This window comes from Macrotis lagotis, chromosome 7 (genome assembly GCF_037893015.1).
Source record: "Macrotis lagotis isolate mMagLag1 chromosome 7, bilby.v1.9.chrom.fasta, whole genome shotgun sequence".
In the NCBI taxonomy this organism is placed as follows: Eukaryota; Metazoa; Chordata; class Mammalia; order Peramelemorphia; family Peramelidae; genus Macrotis; species Macrotis lagotis.
Genome location: NC_133664.1, coordinates 129,609,522 through 129,637,124, shown reverse-complemented (window position 1 = coordinate 129,637,124; position 27,603 = coordinate 129,609,522). Strand labels below are relative to the sequence as shown.

General features: G+C 33.9%; 1 protein-coding gene across 1 annotated transcript in view; it reads right to left on the bottom strand.

Annotated features, from left to right (window-relative positions):
• Positions 1-27,603, bottom strand: part of CADPS2 (calcium dependent secretion activator 2) — a 713,380-nt gene that overhangs the window by 406,391 nt on the left and 279,386 nt on the right. The window contains exons 4-5 of the mRNA XM_074195280.1: positions 16,143-16,223; positions 3,565-3,801 (exon numbers count right to left, since the gene is read on the bottom strand). Of these exons, the coding sequence (XP_074051381.1) occupies positions 3,565-3,801; positions 16,143-16,223 (318 nt within the window). The remainder of the gene's footprint in view (positions 1-3,564; positions 3,802-16,142; positions 16,224-27,603) is intronic.

The following is a 27,603-nucleotide window of genomic DNA, read 5'->3' as shown; positions in this document are numbered from 1 at the left end:
GGAGATGGCATATATAATATAGTGGCAGAGGAAGGATTTCCACCCACATTCTATGACTTCAAGTCAAAGCTTCTCTCCCACATTTTTTAATCAAAACAGTTCTTAATAAAAAAGTTTCTTGAAATTTTTGCCATTTTATGCTTCTATTCAACTGTGAACAAATTTATAAAACAAATAAAATATTAAGGATATAACTGAAAAGATGTTTTTGGAATTCAAGAAAAATGGTGACATATTCCAGAAGCTTCTTGTATTTGAGTAAGATGTATTAAGCCCACTCAATACAATGGAAGAATAACTCTGGAGCAGAGCTTAAAGACTATTAATTTATTTAAAACAAATGGGTAGCATTCATCATTGAGGGATGTGCTAAATTTGTATATTAATTAAATATCTGTATCAGCTAAATTATTTGGAATATCTAACTTGAGTTCCATTTCTACTTATTTTTCATAAATAAAGCCATATGCAAATCTCTGAATCATTGTGATTTTGAAGGCCCTTATTTGATTCTGGGGGAAGGGGGAGGGAAAATGCTGGGATCCTTTCTTTGCTAATTTTGATTAAATGGAATAATTTTTATACCCTTCATTCCAACATTAAGACTGAAGCAATTCTGTAACATAAGATGATTTTAAAAGAAAATGTGCTAACACTGACCCATATTTCAGATTATTATCCATTTACACAATATTTCCCTCTTCAGTCTATCAAATAACCAGAGTGTAAAGGAGATGAAAGAAAGCATCTGTTGACACTATTTCTGTCACCTCCATGACAAGTTATTGTAAATAAGACCTTCTCAAACACCCAACTTGTGAAACAATCATTCTGTTCCCTACAACAATACTACCATCTGTTCAGGGATTGTTTACCCTGAAGAATCACCAGTTTCAAAAGGTTTTATAGTGTAACAAGTTTTAAAATCTGAATTCATAGAATACAATGCAGTGACCCCTAAATTGTTAGGAAAAATGAAAGCCAAAGAAATAAGGGAAATTTCAGTTTTGTACATTATCTATCTAATTTTAGTCCTCTGTACATTATCTATCTAATTTTAGTCCTCTGTTTAAATGCCTCTCTAAGTTTCTAATATATTGTTAAATATCTTTGATTTTGTTAAATATCAAAACAATATGATTCTGTCATATTCCCTATTCTGAGTTATTTCTAATTTATTTGCTAATGAGAAGGGCAGGAAGATGGACAAGGGTCTGGCAAAAGGAAAAAAAGAAATCAGAACATATGCTTTGGAACAGTTGAGAGATGACTAAAAATGTAAAATATAAAACTTGTTTAAAAACTGTGAGAAAATGGGACAACAAGATGAAAATGGGACAGGTAGAATATAGCAGATAACAATATGACATGCCTAGAATAAACTACTTATCATTTACATATGTAATTCTCAAAGAACATTCAATAATGTGATGGTAGGTAGAATAACTCATCACTGGAAGTCTTGAAAAATCATAGGATCACAGATTTAGAACTAAAGAAATCCAAGCTGGTACAGTGTTAAAAACTCCAAACTACTGGATTTTAAGTTATACTAAAATCTCAACAATTGATACCCAGATTGGGCAGGGGGAGGGGAAAGCAGAGAATAGAAGGAAAACACTAGATTTTCTTCCTATGCACATTCCAACCTCACAGGACAAAACATCAGAGGCCTGAGGTTGAGATTAGGGTCTGATCATACTATTCTTATCCCTGAATTTCATTTACAGAAGAACACAAAGGGAGAAAAGACCAAAATGAGATTTTCTTTCCAGCTGCTTTTGCATGAATAACCACTAATTTAGTGAGTTAAGGTTTAAATATCGTTAATGGAGAGATTAAATTCTTAGACTGAGGTTTACACCTAGTTCCCTGCAGCTTTTAGGGGCAGTCATAAGGTTCAGGGAAGATACATTACATTTCATGTAAACATATATCACGTAGAGCAGCAAATTAGATATGCAATTTAGTTATTTAAGATACTTGGACCTGGAATAAATTAATACGCTAAACTCCAGTAACAGCTAAGATTAAAAGAGGGGGGGAAAAAGACAAAGGTCACCAAAAAACAACAAAAAGAAGGGAGAAAAAAACAGAAATACCACATAAACTTCATTCTTTCTAATTTTACATTACCTAGAAAACTAGGGGGGAAAGAAAGAAAGCCTCCCAATGGATAAAGTAGACAAAAGAAATTTAATAAAAAAATTTTGTGAATTCCAACCAAGAAGAATTGACTCTCTTTATGTGTACATATCTATGAACATACCTATATACATACAATAAATTCTTGAAAACATTTTGGAGAACAATCACAAAATATATGATTTATAACTTGAGAACCAATGGTTCATTTACTAATTTATTTGTCTAAACATGCCATTAAAAGAAAAGTAAAGAAATATATTTATTTGAAACAGCAAAAATGGAAAACAAGCTATGTGTTCCATAACTGGATAATGACTGAATTTAATAGCAAAGTATGGTGTGATATATAATGATACATCATTATAAGGAAATAGGTCTATGAAAAATGATGTAAAGAAAGATTATCAAAAGAATAACTATATTCATATTGACTACAAATATATCATATAATATAAATGATATCTGTATATTCAGATACATACACACATCACACACATATACATGTGTATGTATATATATATAATATATGCATTTGAGATAAGAAATAGAGTTTAATACATATAAAATATTAAGGAGGGCTTTTACAACAGAGTACATGGAGGGGAACCAACTGGAAATGAAGGTGGGAACTAGGATTGAAGTGCTTTTAATGCCAAATGAATATATTTTCTCTCAGAGGCAATAGGGAAACAAAGAACTCATTCAATAAAAATTCAAAATTTTAGCATTTGTAAGAGAATAGAATGGAGAGGAGAGACTTATTGCAAGAAAACCAATGAGTCAAGGGAAGAAGTGAAGAGGCTGGCTACAAATGTGAAAGGGAGACATGAGAAATGTTTTGGGAAAAGAAACGTTAACTGCATATGTGTATGTAACGTGAAATGAGCAAAAGGAAGGAGTCAAGAATGATGATGAAGGTGTGAAGTGAGGAGATTTGAAATATGGCACTGGCTTTGACAGAAGTTGAATGCCCTTAAAAGGTTTGGGAAAAGGTGAATATAGATTGAAAGACTATTTCTATTTTGGATTTGTTTACTTTGAGATGGCTTAAGAGCACCTAGTTTCAGAAGTCCAGAGAATTGTGGTTGAATTAAGACTGATGCTATGAGAGACATGAGCACACTAGGAATTATTTGTAAAAAATAAAGAGTGTCATCTTGGCACAAAGAAACCACTCTCAAAACATTATTTAATAATATTGATTTGTAGCTTAAATCTACATGTACTTGCATATAATATTTAACTAGAAATTTTCATATATTATTTAACTGATATTTATGTATCATCATCAATATATGTATATGTTCTGTACATATAACACACCATCTATACAGTTTTTAAGTATAAAAAAGCAAGCAGAAAAATGTTATTTTTGCAGTTGCCTTTAAGCTGACATTCTTTCATGTGATTACTTACCTCTAATGTGAATGACAGTACCACATCTGATTTTGAGAGCTGAATCTCATTCTCATCTCCCATATCTAAGAAGGCAGAATTCTGTGATCGCTTTAACTTCTGCAGTTTAAACTCTGGACCACCTTTAGATACTGGAAGACTTTCCAAATTGGCCATTAGCAAATTCACGGAAGACCGCATCTCTTCTATGAACATGTTCTCCATTTCTTTTGCCACAAACTTGGGAAATTTTCTTTCCTTAAAAAAAATTAAATAAATATCACTAAATATAATTTAAATGCAAATGTTACCAAATATGTTTTGAATATTAAAGTATTATTAATCTTTAAATGTTTAAGTATCGCTAATTCAAGTCATTTAAATAGTGTAACAGGAAGAGAAGATATTTTTCACAAGGCAGCATTATCAAACAAAATTTCAGTTGACTTTCTAGCATATCTGTTCTACAATTTAGCTTAATAGACTAAAGCTTCAGGTCCAAACAATTTAGAGTTTAAACATATTGACTCTACATTATTGAGAATCAGTATTGTACACAAAAAGTAAGCTATCATACCAATCTATACTAACTTCTGAAAAGGCAGCTCCTTGAGAAAACATGAAAACATAATTATAAAAGTCAATTTAATTTTGTTTTATAGATGATATGATGAATCTCAATTAGTTTCTGATGCCTTTTTAATTCCTGAGGGACGGCATTCAGGATTTAATGTCTTTTATGTGAGAGTCAGATATTTTACATTTCCAAAATATCAAAGGTGTGACAATAAGAATATTTTATAACACATTTTTGTGAAGTTCATAGTAAATATACAACAAAACAACTCAAATTTTCAAGATAACGTATTAGGTAATTCTTGTACTATAAAAAAGTTGATACCCTTGTAAACTAAATAGTGCTAAAATATATTAAAACTTCTCATATTATCAATCATCAGGTTTACAAAATTATATTAAAGACATTAAAAAAACTAAATTAAACAAGACATTCAGAATCATAATTTGTTGTTTATAGTTTAATTGATAATAGAATGTTATATGAGACCACAAATCTATGCAATATATTAGATTATTTGTTATCCAATGTAGTGTTAGCAGAACTATGCATTGTGGTAAGCATTCTAGGAAGCAATTTGGAATTATAGGGAAACAAAAAAAAAGAAAAAACATCTATATATTTTGATGCAGAAAAAGTAACATTGAACATATATCCTAAGAAGGTAAATAGCAAAATAAAAAAGAAACATCCCAGATTCAGTAAAACTAGTAAAAAAATTTCCATTATGTGGGAAATATCCAAGCACATTTTGATATTTTAATGTAATATTATGACACTATAAGAAACAATGAGTATGATGAAAAAATGAAACCATGGACTTATATGAATTGCAGCAAAATAAATTCAGACAAAAACAATACGTACAATTACACAATAATAATGTAACTGAAGATTCAATAACAAAACAATTGAAATTGAATATTTTGAAATTATATTGATTGAGTATGATTCAAAAGGAGATATATAAGTACAAACTTCCCTCCCTTATTTGCAGAGGTTGAGGCCCATAGGTACTGAAAACTGTCATGATATTGAACTTGCCTTATGTGCTGATCAATTATGATGAATTGTTTATCTTGTCTCCCTTTTTTATTCTTTGTTATAATGCATAGGTTTCTAGGAGGGGCTAGTCAGAAATAATAATAATGATAGTAATAATAATAATAATAGTAATAATAATGAGAATCCACAATATATAGCAATGTGAAAATTTGCAAACATTTTTGTTTCAAAATCCTTTGGAGTTAGGCAGAGCAAATGTTATCACTATTTTAGTAGTGAGAAAACGTAACTCAAAGATTAAGTAAACTGAATAGCTATACAGTAAGTATAGGGCAGGATTGAAATCTTGGTTTCCTGAATCCCAGTCAAGCACTCTTTCCATCACACCATCATTATCCTCTTTTCATTATAGCATCAAAGAAGAAATTTTAAAATTGAATTCTGTTAAGATGTAAAGAAAATCTTAGAAACAGTAGTGGCTCAATTCAATTTCTGAAGATATGTGCTACAATGACAATGACAACAAAAATGAAGATGAATTTACAGATTTTGAAAGAAGCTCTCCCTAAAATACCTTCCATTAGATTCTTGAAATGGTATGAGTTTTTTCAGAATCAACTTAATGAAAATAAAAACTTAATGAAAATAAAAAAAGAAATAGTGAAAATTGGTCAAGAAGGATTTAAGATCCATTTTATGAGTGACTCAGAAAGAAAAGATTTTTTTTCAAAGCTGATGCCACGGCAAATGTTACTTATAGTATCAACCAGGAATGGTTTTGTTTTGTTTTTTCCTGAAGGAGCAAAAAGTTGCTTTAGCCTTGGATTTCCCTAATTGATTTTACATAAAGTCAGTCATGTTACATTGCCCTAGAGGTCACAAAGCTGTACATCTTCTACTCTACCTTTATGAGAAAAATGCAAATGATCAAAAAGCAAAGTGACAACAGGGAATTTTTCAATAAATCAAGTTCCAGGGTAGATTCTGGGGTCAGCATCTACTCATCATTTTGTCTCCCACAAACTACAGCTCTATTTTCCTTTAAGCAGTATGATAATATAAATGATTCTAATCTTGACCTAAGGCTTTTAGAAAAGGTTAAACAACATGTTGCTTTCTAAGGAAGGAGGGGATAACAACATGTTTTATTTAGAAACAGAATTTTTAAAAGTCAAAAAACTATCCTTTTCTTTTTAATTGAAAAAATAATATGTGAAAGATACTTGTTATATTCATTTCTAGAATATGTCATGGCAGATTTATCAATTCTATAAAATTCCAAAACAGTAGATTTTTCCCAAGTTCTATTTTAATTTTTATTTCATTAGGGCTAGACAGATTTCACCTTTACCTGTGGCCTTAACAGCATAGCACTTATTTTCAGTCTGAAAATCTGTGCTGTTGTTTTATGATCTTATGCATGGTGGCTATATTTCAAAATAATCATAGAATACAAAACAGAGTACTTTTTATTAGCAATTCATTTGCATTCATAAAAGAATATTAGAGGCTACGAAACAGACATATAATTTCACTGGTATAAGGGACTCCCTGGGGAAGAAATTCCATGACCAATGCAAGCCACTGACTTCTCTGCAGGACAACTAAGTGATACCATAGTTCATAGAGCACCAGGCCTGGAGTTCAGGAAATCTGAGTTCAAATTCGGTCACAGATGTTTACTAGCTGTATGATGCTGTGAAATCCTGTTTGTCTTATTTTCCTCATCTGTTAAATAAGTTAGAGAAGGAAATGGCAAACCACTCCAATATCTTTGCCAAGAACATCCAAATAATTCATGAAAAGTTGGACATGTCTGAAACAACTAACCAAACAGTAAACATTTCTGCAATTTCTAATCTTAGATAATGATCAAAAGCATTGTGAAGGACTTGGTTACATATCCAGCATGTACTGGGAGGGAGGGAGGGAGGAAGAAGGGAGAAAGGAAGAAAGGGAGGAAAGAAGGGAGGTGGGGGAGGGAGGGAGGGGAAGAAAGCAATAATTTATTAAGCAATTACTATGTGTGTGTGGTACTGTGGTACTAAGCACTGTGGATAAAAATATAAGCAAAAAGAAAAAGAAGATAATACACGCCCCCCAGAAAAGTAATAAGTGAAGGAAATGGAAATAGCCTAAGTGAGATGAGATATCTAGTGTGGTGTTTTGAAGTCCAAGGAAAAATCAGGAAGAGAAAATTAAATTAATGTGAGTTGGAATTAATAAGAGAAAAGGTTTAAATTGTCCTTTGAGTAACAGACAGGAGGTGGATAGATGAAGATGAAGGAGAGGAAAAAGGCATTGCTGGTGACCAGAAAGTACACAAAGACCATTTCTAGACAATTATATACGTACATACTGGGGACTAATTGGGAATGAATTTTTTTGGGGGGAAAGGGTGCAACTTCTTTTAATATTTAGAAGTTTGAGAATATCCTAAGGAATATATATTTCTGCTAAGAAATTCTGAACCCTTGCAAGTTTGTGAGCACTTAGAATGGCATAATTAAAGTGATGTTTAAGATTAATCTGGTAGTAAATTGAAAAATGGATTATAGAAAGAAATACAAATTCTAAGTTCAAGTTTGAGGTGATGAGAGGTTTTTTTTTTAAAGTGTACAAGTAAGAGTAAAAACTGAGATCTATATACCATAGCTACAGAAAAAAAATGTGATTTCTAATCAACTCTGCTAAGTGCTTTAAAAATTGTTTTCTTCTACAATCTTCCCAACAATTCTGGGGGGGGTTGGTCATAGATAGACAGTATTAACCCCATATCACAACTAAGGAAACTGAAGTAGAGGTTAAATGATAGGCTCAAGGTCACATAGCTGTCTGAAAATCTAATGCTGAATTCTTCTCAGGTCTTTTAGACTGAAGAAGAGCTTTCTTTACTGGGTCAACAAAGTACCTAATAACTAAGGAGATGACGAGGGCAACAAAGAGGTAAAAATCAGAGATAACTACAAGGATTAATCTCAGAGTACTTGAGAAATTTTTAGTATTCTTAAAAATAGAAGAGTCAGAATGAAAGGAAATTAGACCTGATGAAAATTTACTGTTTGTTTTCATAAATATTGACTTTGAGGTGTCCACAGTGATGTTCAAACAACCAATTAAAACATGGAGCTTAAGAATGGGTGAGACAGAATGACAAGGGTACTAGAACCAGGATTTATTTGTGGAGAGTTAATATTTGGAAGCCTTATAGTGAAATTGATTTCAGAAATAGAAAACTAGAAAAGGAGACAAAGAACTAATGGCTGCTAAATGACCTCAGAAGACATTGACTCTTAGGAATAGGATAGCTTAAATCTATAATTTTAGGGTCAAACAAAAAAATTCAGCTAAAATATAAAAGAATCAATTTACAAAGGTTAGTATCATACAAGACTTGGTAGCTATCTCTGTAAAGAAGAGGAAATCATGGTAGATAATATTCCAAAAGGTCTAAAAAAATAGTCTCCTATGAAAACAACTCACTCAGCAAACCTGAGAAAAATTTTAGTGGGGAAAAATGGATTTCTATTTAAACAGATTTCTAGGTGGGTCTGATTGATAACAAGGACATAGTTAAGTAGATTTTTTGAAATGCATACAGAATAATCAAGAGAAACAGAAAAGTAAACAGAGGGAAAGAAAGTAGCTTTTAACCTGCAGAAATAAGCATATATATATATATATATGCATGTTTGATTATGTATATATATATATATATTTATTTATATATAAATACATTTACATCATATATGAATTGTCATTCTGGAAAATGCAGTTTCCATTTTTTCATTAACTTAAATTTTTGCTCTCTTAAATCATAATTGCTACCCCATACATTCTTTTTTTTTTTTTTAGGTTTTTTTTGCAAGGCAACCAGGGTTAAGTGGCTTGCCCAAGGCCACACATCTAGGTAATTATTAAGTGTCTGAGACCGGATTTGAACCCGGGTACTCCTGACTCCAAGGCCGGTGCTTTATCCACTACGCCACCTAGTCACCGCCCAACCTTATTTTTAAAGTGGGGATTGTACTAGCACCTGCCTTCCAAGGTTGTTGTGAGAATCAAATGAGAAAATAATAGTAAAGTGTAAAGCAGAACACCCAACCCATATTAAGCATATTACTATTATTGCTATAAAAGTTAGGTTGTGACCTTGAGCTAGTTACTTCCTCTCTCTGCACCTCACTTTTCAAATCTATAAAATAAAGATATGAATACTAGACTGTCTATTCCAAGGGAAATTTTGAAGGAGATCAGAAAATTTTTGTAAAATGTTATAAGCTTCTGCTTTTCTTATTATACTAAGGGGCAATATCATTAGTGTCCATCAATTGTAAAAGGAGATTGCCTTATGATAGGTGATATTTCATGCATATGCCTCTCATCACAGTTTTTGAGAATCAGTTATGAATCATTTTATAGATTTGCATTTGTGAATGCTTACACTAAGTTATTTGCATTTTATCAGTCGAAGTTTAAAGATCTCTTAAAGAATTTCCCTTAAATTTAAATATTTTAATATGCTTTTCACTTTGAACTGGTAGAAGATATTTGAGTTGGTGCTTAAATAAATTTTGGAGGAATTACTTCTACATTATATCTTCAATTGTTAAAACTTGAAATTTAAGGACTTAAAAATGGCTTAACTTCCTTCCAGAGAATCATATTGATTGTTTTTCTAGATAGTAAGTCATTCATCCAGAACCTATTCTTGTGAATAAAATATTCACAAATATTTATCCACTACGCCACCTAGCCACCCCTACCCCATCCATTCTTTTGTGTTTAATTTTGTGTGAATCTTTATGCTTTAAATGTATTTCATGTAAACAGTATATTATGATAGCTAATTGATTATTTCTCTCCATTCTATTTTCTTAAATTTTCTCTTTTATAATCCTTTTCTCTTTGTTTAAATTATTACTCTCTGAAAAAAAAAAACCCAAACCAAATTGGTATTCACTAGCATCTCTGAAATTATGGTCTGCTATCCTTTTGACTCATCTTTCCCTGAATCTGCCCTCTCTCTCTCTCTCTCTTATAATATTTTCCCTTTTCTTTCTATGTATATGAATACACACACATATATACATATATGTATATGCTCATATAATATGATATAGATAAATATATGTATTTCTGTGCTTACATACAAACACACATATACATACACATACAGAGGCAGCTGGGCAGCACAGTGGCTGTGATAGAGCTCTGGGTCTGGAGTCAGGAAGACCTGAGTTCAAATGTGGTCTCAGACCAAATTGTGTGACCCTAGGCAAGTAACTTAAACCTGTTTGCCTTACTTTCCCATCTGTTAAATGAGATGGAGAAGGATAAGACAAGCCACTCCAGTATCTTTGCCAAGAAAATCCCAAAATGGAGTCACAAAGAGTCAGACATGACTGAAATGAATGAACAATAACATGCATCACTCCCACCCACCCAAAAAGAACAGCTTCAAAATACTTAAGAGAAAATTAAATGAATCACCAAGAGAAAGGGAGTTAACTATGATGGTGGAGACTCTAATTTATCCCTAATTATTCTTCAATACATCTATTTAAAAAACAAGTTAAGGGTCTGAATATAATATTAGAAAAATTAACTATGATAGACCAATGACAATCACTAAATGGAACTATATAAGGGACATATCAATGTGTTCCAAATGTTGAAGACACCTTTACAGAAATTGATCATAAATAACAACTAAAAAAAAATCTTAAAATTGACTAGAGAGTAAATCATGTAAATTCTAAAGAACTGACTAGGAAGAGAAAAAAATGAACAATGAAACAATATACCATAATTTTGGGAATGTAACCAAGAGATCCTTAGGGGAAAATTTATATATATATATATAATTTATATATATATATATAATTTATATATATATAATTTATATATATATATATATACCTTTTTTAGGCAATAAACAATTAGATCAATGAATTATAAATGCAACTAAAATAAGCAGAAACAAAATGACTAGGAGGAGTTTTTAAATCAACAAGATAAATAAAGCATTAGCTAATTTGTTTGAAAAGAAAAGAGAGGAAACTCAAATTAATAGTTTCAAAATGAAAAAGAAAAATTGACAGGAAATGGGGAAGGATAATATTAGGAATTATTGTGCCCATCTATATGCCAGTAAAACTAATAACTTAAATGAAATATATAAACACATTAAAAATACAGAATACTGAAGAGAATAAAACAAGAAATAGGGAATTTAACTCCATTTCAGAGGAAAACACTGAATAAGACAAAAAAATGAACTTTCCACGAAAAAACAAAACCTAGGACTAAATATATTTACCAATGAATTTTATCAAACATTCTGAGAACATTTCTAATGTTATATTAACTGTTTCAAAAATTTTCCTTCTATGACACAGCTATGGTTTTGATACATAAACTAGGAAGAGTTGAAATAGGAAAAAATCACTACAGATTAAAATCCCTAATAAACACTGATGTAAAATTATAAATAAACTATCAGTGAAGAAAGTAAAAGGATATATCACAAAGATTATGGAGCAGGTGGAGCTTAAGGGGAGTACAGCTTCTGCAGTAAGTGGGATAACTGATAAGGGAGATATAATAGGATTGCTAAGCTGCAGATAGGGCACAATTTGGATAATGTAATATGAAATGTCGTGGGAAAATCGTCATGTTTTCAAGCTCCATTCACCAACACTTGAAAGTAAAAACAGTAGTATAAGCAAAGAAAGATTTAAGTTTAGGAGGTTGTTAGTGGTGAACATAGAAATCATAAGAAGGAAAGAGATTTGGATAAAGAAGAAATTATAGAGTGGACCTGATGCATCAGAGAATGATGATAAGGAGTAATAACTTTGGAAAATGAGAGATGAATAGATTGAAAGTGATGGTTAAATAAAAGGACAGGGTTGAGATTTAGAACGCATAGGGGAAGATGAAATGATGAAAGATTATTATTAGATAAAGGAATTTTGGAGTTCATGAACATGGATATAGAATCATTGTGGATATTGGCAAGATCACAGGTACGAATATTTGTGTGTGTGTGTGTGTGTGTGTGTGTGTGTGTGTGTGTGTGTGTTTGTAGCTAAGGTTCATTGTTGAGTAGGTCCTGTTAGAAGAGTTTCATTGCCAAATTCATTTGGGAAATAGTGATTCAGTCCAACCACTGCACTAGTAATACAAAGAAGGAAAGTGAAGTGAAAAAAATAAGACCACTAATAAAAAACAAAGCTAGTTAGTGGAAGAATGACATCTATCTACACTGTTTGATGACCAGGTCAATGCTTTATCTCAGTCTTTTAGTCATCACTTTTGTACTAGCTTGACAATTTATCATCAATTTCCATTTTCCTGTTAGTCACAGAGTTAACCAGAGCTGATTATAATGTTAACACTCTCAAAAACCCACACATTTAAAATTTACCTTCACCTACTTCTGTAAAACACAAATGTACTAGATATATACAATCAGCTGAGTTGGAGGTATTCATCACAGCATTCGAGGTTACTAGGGGCCAGGAAAAGGTGAGACTTTTAGTATTCAAAGGTTTTAGCTCGAGTACCAGAACCACATACATTCAATTGTCTTAGTGAAGTCAAAAATTTTCACTTCTTACAAATAAACTGACTCTTTCAATTCACTATGGAAACATTCACTAAATTGAGGTCTGCCCTCTAACAAATTAGTAACTACTTAAAAGACAAGACATGACTCTTGTCACTGAATAATTCATGCTTATGACAAAACAGCAATGGCTAAAATGATTCAGATTTCATTCACGTTATATTTCACTTTGAAATGCATAATATGATCTTTTGAGTAGTAGATTTACCTTTCTATCTACGTTTTGCTAAGTGTAGTATCAAAATGAAATTTGCATGTTCATCAGAGGAAATGTTAGTTATATATTTAAAAATATTCACCATGGATAACTAGAAAATGAGAAGTCTGGAACTTTCATGGATTACTTCTACCTGAATATGCATACAGCTGAAAGTTGACTCCATAAAAAAGAGAAAGAAATTAATTATTTATAGCCAGAAGATCTATCTTATAGGAGAACTCTGATCCAAGTCAGAAAGGAAGATAAGCTAGTCCATAAACAAACATTTATTAAGCACTTACTATGTCGAAGAGCTGGGCTAATCAAAGCAAGAAAAATGATCCCTCTTTTCAAGAATCTCATATTCTCCAGGGAAAAATAACACATATATACATATGTTTAGATATATGTGTAGGTACAGGTTATACATACTGAACTGGGGTTCTAAATGGGGATCTGAAAAGATCAACAAGTCAGAGGATTGTGGATAGATTTAGGACAGAGACCAATTAAGAGGCTTTTGTAGTGAGAAACAACGTGGCTCTTTATTTAAGGTGGTGACACAGTCTTCACTATATATATATATATATATATATATATATATATATATATATATATACATACATATATATATATATACACATACATACATATACATATATATATATACATATATATGTATATATACATATATATATATATATACACATATACACACAGGATGTGGGAATTCTCGGAATATATGGAAATATTTGGAATATATGAGAGTTAATAGTTAAGAATAAGAGCAAATTTCAAAGTCTGAGTAACTAGAAGGATGATTGTGCTCTCAACAATAAGAGGATTCAGAAGAAGGGGAAGACCTGGAAATAAGATAATGAGTTCTGTTTGGGGTATGATAATATGATATGCCTTGGGAGCATCCAGTATGAAACTCCAATAGGTAGTTAGTTATATGGGACTGGAATTCAAAAGAAAGACTAGAGCTCAATAAGTAAATCTAGGGATATCTTCATAGAGATAATAATTGAACTTGAGTAATCATAAGTGATCACTTAGTGAGAGACTATAAAGAGAAGAAGATCTAAGAATCTTTGGGAATATCACCAATTAATGGCTATGGCATGAAGAAGCATCAAAAGAGATTAAGGAGTCGGTAAATATGCAGGAACAGATCAAAGAAGAAAAAGTCAGGAAAATCCAAGAGTATTCAGGAAGAATAAGTGGTCAAATTCTTCTAAAAAGTAAAATATTGTGAGACTTGAGAAAGGGACATTAGATAATGGTTATAAATAGATCACTGATGTCTTTGGAGAGAACACTGTCATTTGAATGATGATGAAGAATATCAGACTGAAGGTTTAAAAAAGAACAAAGAGAAAAAATGAAGGTCCTATGTAGAAATGACTTTTTGAAGTAATTCAGTTGAGTAAGGGAGGAGAGATAGAGGATCATGGTGAGAAGATCTAACAAGGATAATTTTATGGATGGGAGATATTTGCTGAAAAAAATGAATTAGAATGCAATGAATAAATTACCAGATATTGGGGGGGGGGACTGAAGATTTTTGAGAGACTAGGTCTGACAATCTAAACAATCTGGAAAAGATGGGAGGGGTTAGTATTAATGAAATCTGTAGAAGAGATGACTTTGCAAGCATAAGGATCCTCATCATTAGAGACTATTATAAATGATCACTTAAGAAGTGCCTTAGATGAGGATAAGAGGAAGTTTATGGTGAATAGCTTCAACATTTTTCAATGAAGACAAGGTCCTCAATTGAGAAGGAAACTAGAGAGGTATGGTAGGAGGTTTGAAGAAATAAGAGACAAATTGAAATGAGCAGTGTGGCCAATGGAATAAAGAGAATAAGTTAGGAAGAAGTAAAAGGAAATCACTACTACAATATGGGCCTAGATGAGGTAGATTTGAGAAATATATTCTGGATCCCTCTAAATATGGTTTCATGACTTTCCCTATCTATATCTATATTCAGCAGCATGTCAATAGGAATACAAAAGGTAAATGATGAGAGGAATGTAGACCTAAGTTATGGCAATGCAATATGGATGAAGGAGCAAGGGATTTGAAAATAAAGGTTATAATCTGGCTGAACTTGTCAGGATGATGGCCTGGGAAAGTACTGAAAGACTGAAGATTATTGTCAAGAGGAAAAACAAATAGGAGTGATAATACATAGTTGGAATAATAAAAGAGATCACTGATATAAAGATTGATATATCATTTACAGATCAAAGAATTTTCAAGTTCTTGTTCATGAAAACTGAAAATTTATGGGGCAAGAACAAGGGCATGACTGTCCCTACAAGCAGCTAAGATAGAGCAGAGAAAGTGGATCATGAGAGTAAAATAGACTAAGAATTTTTAAGTTAGGGCATTTGAAGGAAGATCAATGAGGGGGGAAAAAGATGGAGAGGGAAATATTGAATTAATTGATAAAGTAATGAAAATGCCCAAGGATGTCAGTAAATACATGTTACCCGGATCCAAACTGATTGATAATTTTACAAAGAATGAACTCAATGAATGGGACATTAATGAATAGTGGCAACTAGAGGACCCAGAAGAGGCAAGGAGGAAGGAGGGATCAGTATGAGTCAGAGGGTAGGAAAAGTGAGAGTAGTAAGGATGGTCAGTAATGCATTATCAGTGTTGCAGAGATACATTTTAATAAGTTCCAGAAAAGGAAGGTGATCAGAATGAAAGGAAATCAATCAGAGTAGGAGTTCCTGAGGGCACAATGAAAAGGGGAAGAACATCAGTGGGATAATGTTAAGATAGACTGGAATAAGAGATTGAAAAGGTGATGTTATGGAAATGGGATTATGTGTCAGCAGTTGATATCACTAGGATAAGAAGAGAAGTATAGGTGTTTTGTAAGTACTGGGAATGTATGGTGGCAAAATATCAGGAAAAGGTGTTCTAATGAAGACTGGTCTCCCATTGGCCTTGGTTTTCCAGCAGGCAGGCCACACTGCTTTGACCAAGGACATCAGGAAGCTTGGTCTCAGAAAGGAGGTGTTGCTATTAATGGATGATCCTGTCCCTTGGAGGTTTTCACAAGATCCCTTATTAGCAGGTCAAGGTGGCTTTGTCCAAAAGTCATCACAATAAATACAACAGAAAAGTCTCAATTTTGACATGGGTCAAAGTTGACAATTTACCTTTGCCATCTTTTCAGCCAATTGTAGACGTCCATCAAGTTCCCTTCTGATCTGGGCTGCTTGCTCATCTGCATTGTCCAGCTTATGGGAAAAACACATACATTTAATTGGTTAGGTACAAATATATAATTTATAAATAGAATGTTGAGCTTGGAATTACAGGACATGAGTTCACATTCTTTCTCTACCACTTACTAACTGTTCGATGACTAAATCATTTAGCCTCTGTGGGGTCTCAGTTTCCTTTCCTGTACAGTATTAATGACAGTATTAAATTAGATAATCTCTAGGGTCCTTTCTAGGTGTAAACCTATGATCCTATGATGTTATTAACATGTTATGCTCATTCCACTGTCCTGTGGCTATTATAAGATCTATACAATTAAAAAATACCAATCCAGAAATCAAGCTACTTGTTTAGAAGACAGCAAAAGAGTTGTTTAAATATATATTTAATCAAATAGTTCTCTACTCGGTTTTAATGTTTGGTTTTATACACAGTGAAACAGCCCAATTATGTCTCTCTATATGGTATTATTTTCATTAATACCCTGGATTCCAAAATTTCTGAAAATTAAAGTTCATCATCAAAAGGATTTGGGTCAGGATCACAGTTGGCTTATTTGGGGATTCTTTCCTAGAACAAAAATTCCTAAAGTTCTGTGTCTGAATGTCTCTGGACAAACTGATAACTCTAGGCTCCAATTTGACCTTCTCTCCCCCAACAAATATGCCTAATTTCTAATGTGGTATAATGAAAAGAGCAATGGAATTGGGGGTCAAAGGACCTGATCAAAATATAAACTAGTGCATTTACAATCTGTATGACCTTGGGCAAATCATTTAACATCTCCTTGGCTCTGAATCTTCAAGAAACCTCTAAAGGATTCTTGTGTCCCTAAATGATTATCCTGTGGTCCACCAACCTTTTTAAAAAAATTATTTATTTATTCTCATTTGGTACAAATAATGTTTTTTATACATTAATAAAATATTCTTGTTTAAGAGTAAACAAAATACCCCCTCCCTAAAAAAACATAGACTTGCTTGAGTGATAAAGTAAAGGGGAGAGAAAAAAAATTAAAATAAAAAAATAATAGTAATAATTGTAGGTATAGGCAGGTGGCACAGTGGATGGAGCACCAGCCCTGGAGCCAGGAGCACCTGAGCCCAAATCTGGTCCCATATGCCCAACAATCACCCAGCTGTGTGACCGCATGCAAGCCACCCCAACCCTGTTGCCCTGCAAAAACCAAAAAAAAAAGAAAAGACCGCAAATAAAATAAAATAGTAATAATAGTAGGGGCAGCCGGGTGGCAGACAGAACACTGGCCCTTGAGCCAGGAGCACCCAGGTCCAAATCCAGCCTCACACACCCAACGATCACCAAGCTATGCAGCCTCAGGCAGGCCACCCAGCCCCATTGCCCTGCAACACCCCTCCCCCAATAATAATAATAATAATAATAATAATAATAATAATAATAATAATAAATCAATGTGCTTCAGTCTGTGTTCCAACACCACCAACTCTGTCATGGGTGGATCACATTCTTTAGGATAAGTCCATCACAAAAGCTACTTCCATATTTTTCCCACTGTTGCCATTGCTGATAGCAACTCCCTCCTTTCGTACTTCTCCACTACCATGTACTATATTTTCTCTCTCCTTTCACTCTGACTCTGCTGTAGGGTACCTGAGTGTTGCAGCAGACAGATCCCCAGCCCTGGGGCCAAGAGGCCCCGAGCCCCTATACCACCCTTTAGGCCCAGCATCCACCCGGCCCTATGGTCCCAGACAGGCCTTCCAATCCCAGCCCCTTGCAAGAAGTAAAAAAGAAAATGTGTTATATCTGACCACTCTCCCCTCAGGGTCCACCCTCTCCTCCATCATTCACATCCCCACCCCTTGCCCCTATCCCCCCTGTCTCCTTCTTACTCCAGATGTCTATACCCCATTGAGTATATATGCTGTTTCCTCTCCTAGATACTTCTGATGAGACTGAAGATTTGCTCATCCCCCCTTGCCTTCTCCCCCCTTCCATATCATTGCAATAGCTCATTGTAAAATAAAGAAAAATCTTACTATATGAAATATCTTGGCCTATTCCCGCAGTCCTTTTTCTTTCTTCCATTACATTTCCCTTTTTTCTATTGACTCCATTTTTACACCACATTTTATCTTTAAATTCAGCTCTTGTGCTTCATGTATAAAACCTCCTTCTACCTGCTCTATTAACTGAGAAGTTTCATATAAATATTATCAGTGTCATTTTTCTATACAGGAATACATGCAGTTCATCATCATTAAGTCCCTCATATTTTCTCCTTCTCCTCCAATCTCCATGCTTCACCTGAGTCCTGTATCTGAAGATCAAACCTTCTGTTCAGCTCTGGCCATTCCAACAGGAACATTTGAATTCCCCTGGTTCATTGAAAGTCCATGTTTTTCCCTGGAAGAGGACATTCAGCCTTGCTGGGTAGTTGACTCTCAGTTGCATTCTAAGCTCTTTTGCCTTCCGGTATATTATATTCCAAGCCCTATGAGCTTTTAATGTAGTTGTTGCTAAGTTCTGTGAGATCCTGATTGCAGCTCCATGGTATTTGAATTGTGTCCTTCTGGCTGCTTGTAATATTTTCTCTTTGACTTGGGAGTTCTGGAACTTGGCTATAATATTCCTGGGGGTTATTTTTGGGGGGATCTCTTTCTCAGGGAGATTGGTGGATTCTCTCCATTTCGATTTTGTCCTCTGCTTCTAGGATATCAGGGTAATTTTCCTGTAGGAATTCTTTGAAAATGATGTCAAGGCTATTTTCCTGATCATGACTTTCAGTTATTACAATAATCTTCAAATTATCTTTCCTAAATCTGTTTTCCATATCAGTTGTTTTTTCAATGACATGTTTCACATTTTCTTCTAATTTTTCATTCTTTTGGTTTTGAAGTATTGAGTTCTGATTTCTCATAAAATCAGCAATCTCCCTGAATTCTATTCTTTGTCTGAAGAATTTGTTTTCCTCAAAGAGCTTTCTTATTTCTTTTTCCATCTGGCCAATTCTGCTTTATAAAGCACTCTTCTCCTCAATAACTTTTTGAACTATTTTATCCATTTGACCTAAGCTGGTTTTTAGTATGCTATTTTCTTCAGCATTTTTTTTTTTGATCTCCTTGACTAAGCTGCTGACTTCATTTTCATGTTTTTCCGGCATCTCTCTCATTTCTTTTCCCAATTTTTTTCTATCTCCCTCATTTGATTTTCCAAGTCTTTTTGTTGTAGGGTTTTTTTTGCAAGGTAAACAGGGTTAAGTGGCTTGCCCAAGGCCACACAGCTAGGTAATTATTAAGTGTCTGAGACCAGATTTGAACCCAGGTACTCCCAACTCCAGGGCTGGTGCTTTAGTTGCTGATTCTTTTTTTTTTTTTTTAAGTTTGCAAGGCAATGGGGTTAAGTAACTTGCCCAAGGCCACACAGCTAGGTAATTATTAAGTGTCTGAGCCCGGAGTTGAACTCAGGTACCCAAGTCTTTTTTGAGCTCTGTCATAGCCTGAGCCCAACTTTTTTAGTCTTTCGATGCAGGAGCTTGGACTTCCTCATCTTCAGATTGAATGTTTTGGTCATTATTGGGATCACAGGCAAAGTATTCCTCAATGGTGTTCCTCTCTTTTCTCTGCTTACTCATTTTCCCAGCTTGAGCCTGGTTTTGGGGTGCTTCCTGAGCTTTTGGGACACCCCCACAAGGATCTCAGTGTGTGAGGCTCTGTCCTCCCTCCTGGTCTGTGAATGACTATAAGTGCCCCGCCTCTGCCACGGGGCTGAGGTGGGGGGGGCCCTGCTGTTTTATGGGGGGCATAGACTGTGATCAGGATTTCAATGTGGTCAGAACTCCAGAGTCCTGTTCCGGGGACAGAGGACAGAGCTGGGCAGTCTCTCTCTCTCTCCGCTCCCTCCGCAGGCTCTGCACTCATGTCCTGGGGGCTCCTGCTTATGGGCTTCTACTTCCCTTTCCTGGAACTGGGCAGCTGCAACCACACTGCTTGCTGTGTGCCCTGAGGGCTGGGCTTCATGTGCTCGCTCTGGCAGAGGTCCCCCATGCTGATCCCCCAAGTTGTGCCCGATGCTCCCGGGGGTGCAGGTCAGGAAACTCTCCCACTGCTGTGAGCTGCGGCTCCCAGAGCCCTGGGGTTGCCTCCAGGAGGCTGAAGTTCCTCCACTCTGGCAGTTGCCCCTCCATCCCTGGGGATCAGAGCCTTTCTGCTCTTTTCCAGGTTACCTTGAGTTGGAGAACTGCTTCACTTGGTCTCTCTGTGGGTTCTGTCTCTCAAAAATTGAGTTAGATTCCTTAGTTTATAAGTTTTAAGAGAGAGCACCTAAGAGACATCCTCTCATCACCATCTTGGCTCTGCTCCCAGTCCCATCAACATTTTTTTAGTGACCCCGGACTGATTTAGGTCCTTCAGATTAATTGAAGACTAGAGCAGATTTCTAGTATTGTCATCAAATCCTTAAATAGTTATGGGTTCCAATAACCCATTGGTTGAGACACAACAACATTATCAACTCTACTTATCAAGTTTCTAGTTACCTTGGAACAAATATGACAGAAATTATTGACTGGATGAAGACTCAATCTTCCATTAGGAAATGCTAAATTGTTATTTAGAGTATTCATACCATTCTTCTACCCATAAGAACAATAGTTAGGAAGGGTTTTAAAAATGAGATTAAAAAAAAGAAAACTCAGTTGTCAAATTAATCTTCTTAAAGCTCAGAAGCGATCTGATCACTTTCCTTTTCAATACAGTCCAATGGCTCCTTATCACCTCCAAGATTCAAGTCAAAAACCTTCTGTTAGAACTCAGAGTCCCTCTCCAAATGGGTGACTTCTTTCTACTTTTCCAATTTTCTTACAACTTAAGCCTTCTAGTAATACTGGGCTCCTTCCTGTTCTAGAAACAAAAAAAAATCTCTAGTCTCCAGGGAATTTTTTAGTATTTCACAGTTGAAATACATTCTACACCTTCACTTCCTGGGTTTCTTTTCTCAACTTCTAAACAAAATTCCATCTTCTCTGAGGAGCTTTTACTGATTTCCCTGGATACAAGTATCTTGTCAGGGCAATCATTTTAATGTTTTTTCTCTCATTTGACTCTAAGCTACTTGAGGGCTATAACTACTTTTGCTTTTTGTTTTTCATGTCCCTCCTGCTTGGAATGTGTGACACATAGTACATACTTAATAAACTTTTATTGATTGACAGAAAAAACAAATAATTGTTCATATAGTCTCTGTTCTTGCAATTTTTGCTGGCAGGAAATCCTTTTATTATATTTATAACCTCATGTGGTATAATCTAATTTCTTGTTATATTAAATATGAAAGCTAATTTCTTCCTATAACAAATATGAATGAGATGGAGAGCTGCATCATCTTTTAAGTAACATTGATTTGGATTTATAAAATCATCCTTATATTTATTTATCTTCCATTGGTTAAATAGTTCCATTCTTTAGCATTTCTTGATCATACTTCTATTTTCCATTCATTTAACAATCTCAATGGCCCTCTTCTGAATCTTTCATGCTCTGGGTAATGTATGATCAAAGGAACAGGCAAAACTGTTTTATAGTAAGGGCACCAAAGAGTACTATCAGTTTAAAAATTAAGTGAGCCCATATGAAGCTATCAATTTTCAAAATCATAATAGTTTAACCATATTACATTAAATAGAAGCTACTAGCTGGCTATATGTAAACAATTTTGACCCATGGCATCTTCAGTCTCTTTTATACTAAAGTTGGAAAACAGTTTTATTGAGTGCAAACTGCAAAACAAACCAGGTAGGGCACACTGATATGGGATAGTGAATTAGATGGCTAGACTTATGAGTCAATAAAATCTGAGATTAAATTTTATCTTAGATGTCTGATTACTAGCTGTGTCTGACTCTGGTAAAGTTACTTAGCCTTTGTCTGCCCCAGCTTCCTCATCTTCCTCATCCTCATTCTTAAGAAAACTGCTTCTCGACTTCAATTAATCTGAGGGACCTATATTAGTCCAAGGTAATGACAGCCCCTACACCTCTAAAGGTGGCCATAAGGTTAAAAGGAGATATTATTTGTAAAGTACTTAGCAAACATTAAAGTGCTATATAAACACTAGTTATCATCAATATTATCATTACTATTAACGCTATTACTAAGAATTCCATATTTTAGCTGAAATCACTTTATAAGATAGATACCACTTTTACTTTGTCTAAAAAAGGCAGAAATGCTAAATTTCATTCTCAAAAGTCAGCATATTCACTTGGTTAAAAAAGTATGTAACAAATAACACCATATTAGATATGTGTGAAAGAATTAAAAATTCTTAAAAAAAAGAAAACAATATTGGAAGTTCAAAGTTTCATGAAACCACAATAATGTCTCAAGTCATGACTGCAATGATTATTTGTACAATTGACAATATTGAATTTTTGTCTAAAGTCTGATATTTATTTTTCCAGTAGGAAAAAGAAGGCATTTCAGTTAATAAAGCTTTAGCTTTTCTAAAGCCTTACAGAAACACAACATTTAACATTGTTAAAATATTTATGTTTGGAATAATAACTTTTACTTAAACTTGAGTAGAATAATTTCAATTTAATTTGGGGATTTAAGAGAATTTTCTTTTGCTTCAGAGATTGCTATTTTCTAAAGCATTAAAGCAATTACTAATATTGCCTGAAAAACACAGTTAAAAAGCAGGGAACACAGCTATATTAAAAATGACTTCAAGGATTAAAATAGTTACTAAATTTTAGAAAATTGGCAAAGATTACAAAAAAGGAAATAAGAATTGTTGCAAAGATTGTGAAAAGACAGCCTCCTCAAAGCACTACTTCTACACCTGTGAACTGTTTCAAACATTTTAATTTGGAATTATATTGCAAAGAAACAAAACTGTGCAAACTCACATTTCTAACAACAGCATTACTGGGAAACATACCTCACAACATATCAAAAAAGAATGGAAAAGACCCAAATGGACTAAAATATTTACAGCAGGGCTTATTTATGAGAGAAATAACTTGAAACAAAGTAAGTATCCATCATCTGGGGGATGACTGAACAAATCACAGTATATGACTATAAAGAAATATTGTACCATAAAAAGTGACAAAAGGATGGATCCAGAGAAACCTGGGAAAACATCTGGTAACAGAAGAAAAGAGAAATGAGTAGAAACAGAAGAATAATTTATACAATGATGCTATTATAAAGGAAAACAATTTTGAAACACTTAACTAGAGGACAATTTTGTGATAAACACAATCACTACTTCAAAAAATTTATTTTCAATTCCAAATTCTCTCTCTCCATCAACTCCTTCCCCATCCACTGATAAGGCAAGAAAAAGGATATTGTGTGTGTGTGTATGCCATACAAAAATATTTCCATAGTACCATGTGACAAAAGGGGGAAAAAGATAGAAAAAACAAAGTAAAAGAATATGTTTCAATCCACATTCAATTCATCAATTTTCTCTTTGGAGGTAAATAGCATTTTTAGTGGCATTGCGGTATTAAAAACATAGGCACAGTTTTTTAGCCCTGCAGGTATAATTCCAAATTGCTCTCTAGAATTGTATGACAAATTCATAGTTTCAATATGGTGGCTTGGTATTCTTTTTTGGTACAACTTCTCAAGTATTTGTCATTTTCCTTTTCTGTCATTTTAGTCAATCTGATGGTTATGAAGCCATATTTCAGACTGGTTTTAATGTGCACTTCTCTGATTTAGAATATTTTTAATATGATTTGTGGTAGCTTTGATTTCTTCTCCTGTAAACTTTACCTGTTAATATTATCCTTTGACTATCAGGAAATGACTTTTGCTGTCATAAATTTGGATAAGTTTTTTATATATTTGGGAAATGGGATTTCCATCAGAGAAACTTGCTGCCCTTCTAATTTTGGTTACATTGGTTTTGTTTGCATATAATGACCAATCATGAATTCAGAAAACTGACAAGAAATCATGTTTCTGACTCTTGACAGAGAGATGATGGACCAGAAGTCCAGAATGAGACTTATATTTTCAGACATAGCCAAAGTGTGCATTTGCTTTTTTTTCTTTTTCTTTTTTTACTATGTCTATTTTAGGTGGTAGAAGTTTTATTTTTTTGAGGGGGAGAGAAGTTAAAATGGTGTAAGAATGTGATAGTAGAACCTTCCATAAAAGAAGAAAATGAAGAAAAAGCATCACTGAAACATTAAAAAATTGCACAGAAGAGAAGACACTAATTCAGTAATTCTGCTAAATCTGGACATGAATTGTGTTAGGATTAACCTGGAAAAGTGTTTTTATATTTTGTTTTGCATAATACAAGAAAAGTAAGTGCTTGAAGAATTGGTTTTTTTTGAAGGTAGGTATTTAATATCTCATTTTATATAATAAAAGTCCAAGTTAAATTGGCCCTAAAACCAATTCTACAAAGTAAATCAATTTTCCCATGTACCTTCATTTTGAAAGTAGAGATATAATCCCATGATACCAAGTAGAAAACTAAAGGAAATGAAGGGATTTCAATGTTTGTCTTTACATTGCTCACAAGGCTCAAATAACATTGGAGCATATATATGTATATATATATATATATATATACATATATATATATATGTATATATATACACTATCCATATAGGATTACAGATTACCAATTTAGAGCTGAAAGGGGTCTTAGAGGTCACTGAGGAGGAAAATGAGCATCAGTGAGTTGACCAAGATTATGCATGAAGTAAGTGGAAGAATGAAGACTTCAAATCTTCTCATTCCAAATGCACAATACTTCCTCCACCTAGTAACTATTATCCCTTGCTTATGCTTTAAAAAAACTTCTCTCTAATATCCTTTACTCAATTTTTTTGCATTACTCTTAATTTATATTATTTGTAGCCTGCTTCACACTCACTTTGTGCTTCTCCATTGCCCTCTGGTAGGCCTCAAATTTAATACTTTAAAGACTAGGTTATTCTTCAGTATCTCCTAGAAGAATACATTGGGTTTTTTTTTGGTTGGGGGGGTTGCTTTTTGCTAGGCAATAGGGTTATGTGAGTTGCCCAAAGTCACACAGTCAGGTGTCTGAGGCCACATTGGAGCTCAGGTCCTCCTGACTCCAGAGATGATGCTCTATTCAAGCACTACATAATTTCCTCAGAAGAATACTTTTGTAAAAATGATGGGCCTTTATTGTAGGAATAAGTTTGAGGACACTGAAGGGATTGTTCCATTTTAGAAACCAAATTCATTGCAGAGATATTTTCATATTCTATGCTTGGGATTCCCCCAATCTAAGCAAAATGTCTGGTACATAATAGGCAATTGATAAAAACCTTGCTGATTAAATGATGAACTAATTGAAAGGCAATCCAACCCACTATTGTTTTCCTAATCAATTCTGGGACATTGAGGGGCGGCTAGGTGCCACAGTGGATAGAGCACCGACCCTGGAGTCAGGAGCACCTGAGTTCAAATCTGGCCTCAGACCCTTAATTACCTAGCTGCGTGGCCTTGGGCAAGCTACATAACCCCATTTGCCTTGTAAAAATCTAAAATAAATAAACAAACAAATGAACAAATGAATAAATGAATGAATAAATAAATTCTGGGACACTGTCTATTTGCAGTCTCTTTTCCATTTACTTGTTTGTTTTTCTCAGTTGAACAAATGGGTGATTTTTTAGTGACTGATTTTTATTGCTTTTGAGCTATTATGGATCTCATGAAGGAGGATCTGAAATATTTTAAGTTTGATGTAATCAACAAAATGTAATCAGCAATTAAGAACTTCCAAAGTCTGTAGAGAATTCCTCTTCCATTTGGATTCTGTACATCTCTGTCAGGGTTGTCAAATCCTTTTAATGAGAAAATAATCTCCTGTCTTATACCTCACTCGATGTTAGTGATCAGAGGGTCTAAGAGTTTCTTTAATATCATTTAAGTCATTTGCTTGAGCTCCTTGAGCATGGAGATTTGTCTTTTGCCCTTCTTTGCACCCCCACAGCTTGTCACACTGGTACATGCTGTGCACTTAATAAAATGCTTGTTTTGTTTATTTTTGGCAAGGAAATGGAGTTAAGTGACTTACCCAAGGTCACACAGCTAGGTAATTATTAAGTGTCTGAGGCCAGATTTGAACTTAGGTCCTTCGGACTCCAAGGCCAGTGCTCTATCCATGTGCCACCTAGCTGCCCCTTATTGACTAGACTTTTGATTTGCATTTGAGAGAGAGCTAGAGTCTTTAAGATAGGATTTGAGTGATCAAAAATATTTTTAACAGTTAAAAAACAACAAAAAGCAGTAGGATTTTATATTTTCTGTATCTTGTTTTCAATTGTGGGACTGTAAGTGTGGTCTGCTAAAGAATATCATTTGCATCAATATGCTTGTCCCCTTCTCAAACCTTTATCAAAGATGTCATTATTGTTCCTGTAGACAGATAAATCTCATAAAAATTCGAGAAACAGCAAAGCAGGCTTAGAAATCAATCAGTCATTACTCAGAGGTAGCTAGGTAGCCTGGGGTGTAACTGGGGACAAGTCATTCAATCTCTATCTCAGTTTCCTTACTGTAAAATTCAGTAATATTACAGTACCTACCTCACTGGATTGTAAAAAAGATCAATGAAGGTTATATTTGTAAAGTGATGACATAGCTGACATATAAGCAGGCAGGCACTTAATAAATATAACTCCTCTTACTGATACTTAATCACCTTTATTTGGGAGCAGAGGAGTAAAAGTAATTATGCTTTCTTAAAAAAAAACTTTTATTATTTTGTTTTACAAAAACCTTGAGAATTGATCCCTTAATGTGTTCAGGACCATTATCTGTAACATTTAATTCCTTTGTGGATTCTTGGTCTGAGCCACCTAGTCTTTCTATTTCTTTTCTTTTTTTTCCTTCAAAATCATTTTTCTCTTTTTTTCACACTGCATATAAAGGATAATCAAGTTTGAGTCAAACTATGATAACTATATTTTATTCTGGATGGAGGTCAGAGTTTACTGTGAGCATCTTTCGAGATCTTTTCTTTTTCTCATTAACTTTTTGTCCTCCATTCAGTAAAATCCTTAAATGGACTGGATTTGACATTCTTCACTCTGGTTTCTTAACACAATTTCTTTAGGCTTCTTTTTACCCAAACACTGAGGTTCAGTATTTTCAAAGTGATACTGTTTATAAATTCATGGATAGAATTTTACAAATGAGTTTTCACATTAAACTGGTGTGGCCCTTTATCACTATAGCTTTCTGTTTGGCAAGGAAATAAAATGCCTTTTGGATGATACAGTGCAACATAGCAGCCAAAACAAGATTATGCTATGGTAGGCTGCATTCAGGGATATACAGCATCCAAAGCAAAGTAGATAACCATCCTTTGATAATCTTCTCTGGCCAGAATACACCTGGTGTATCA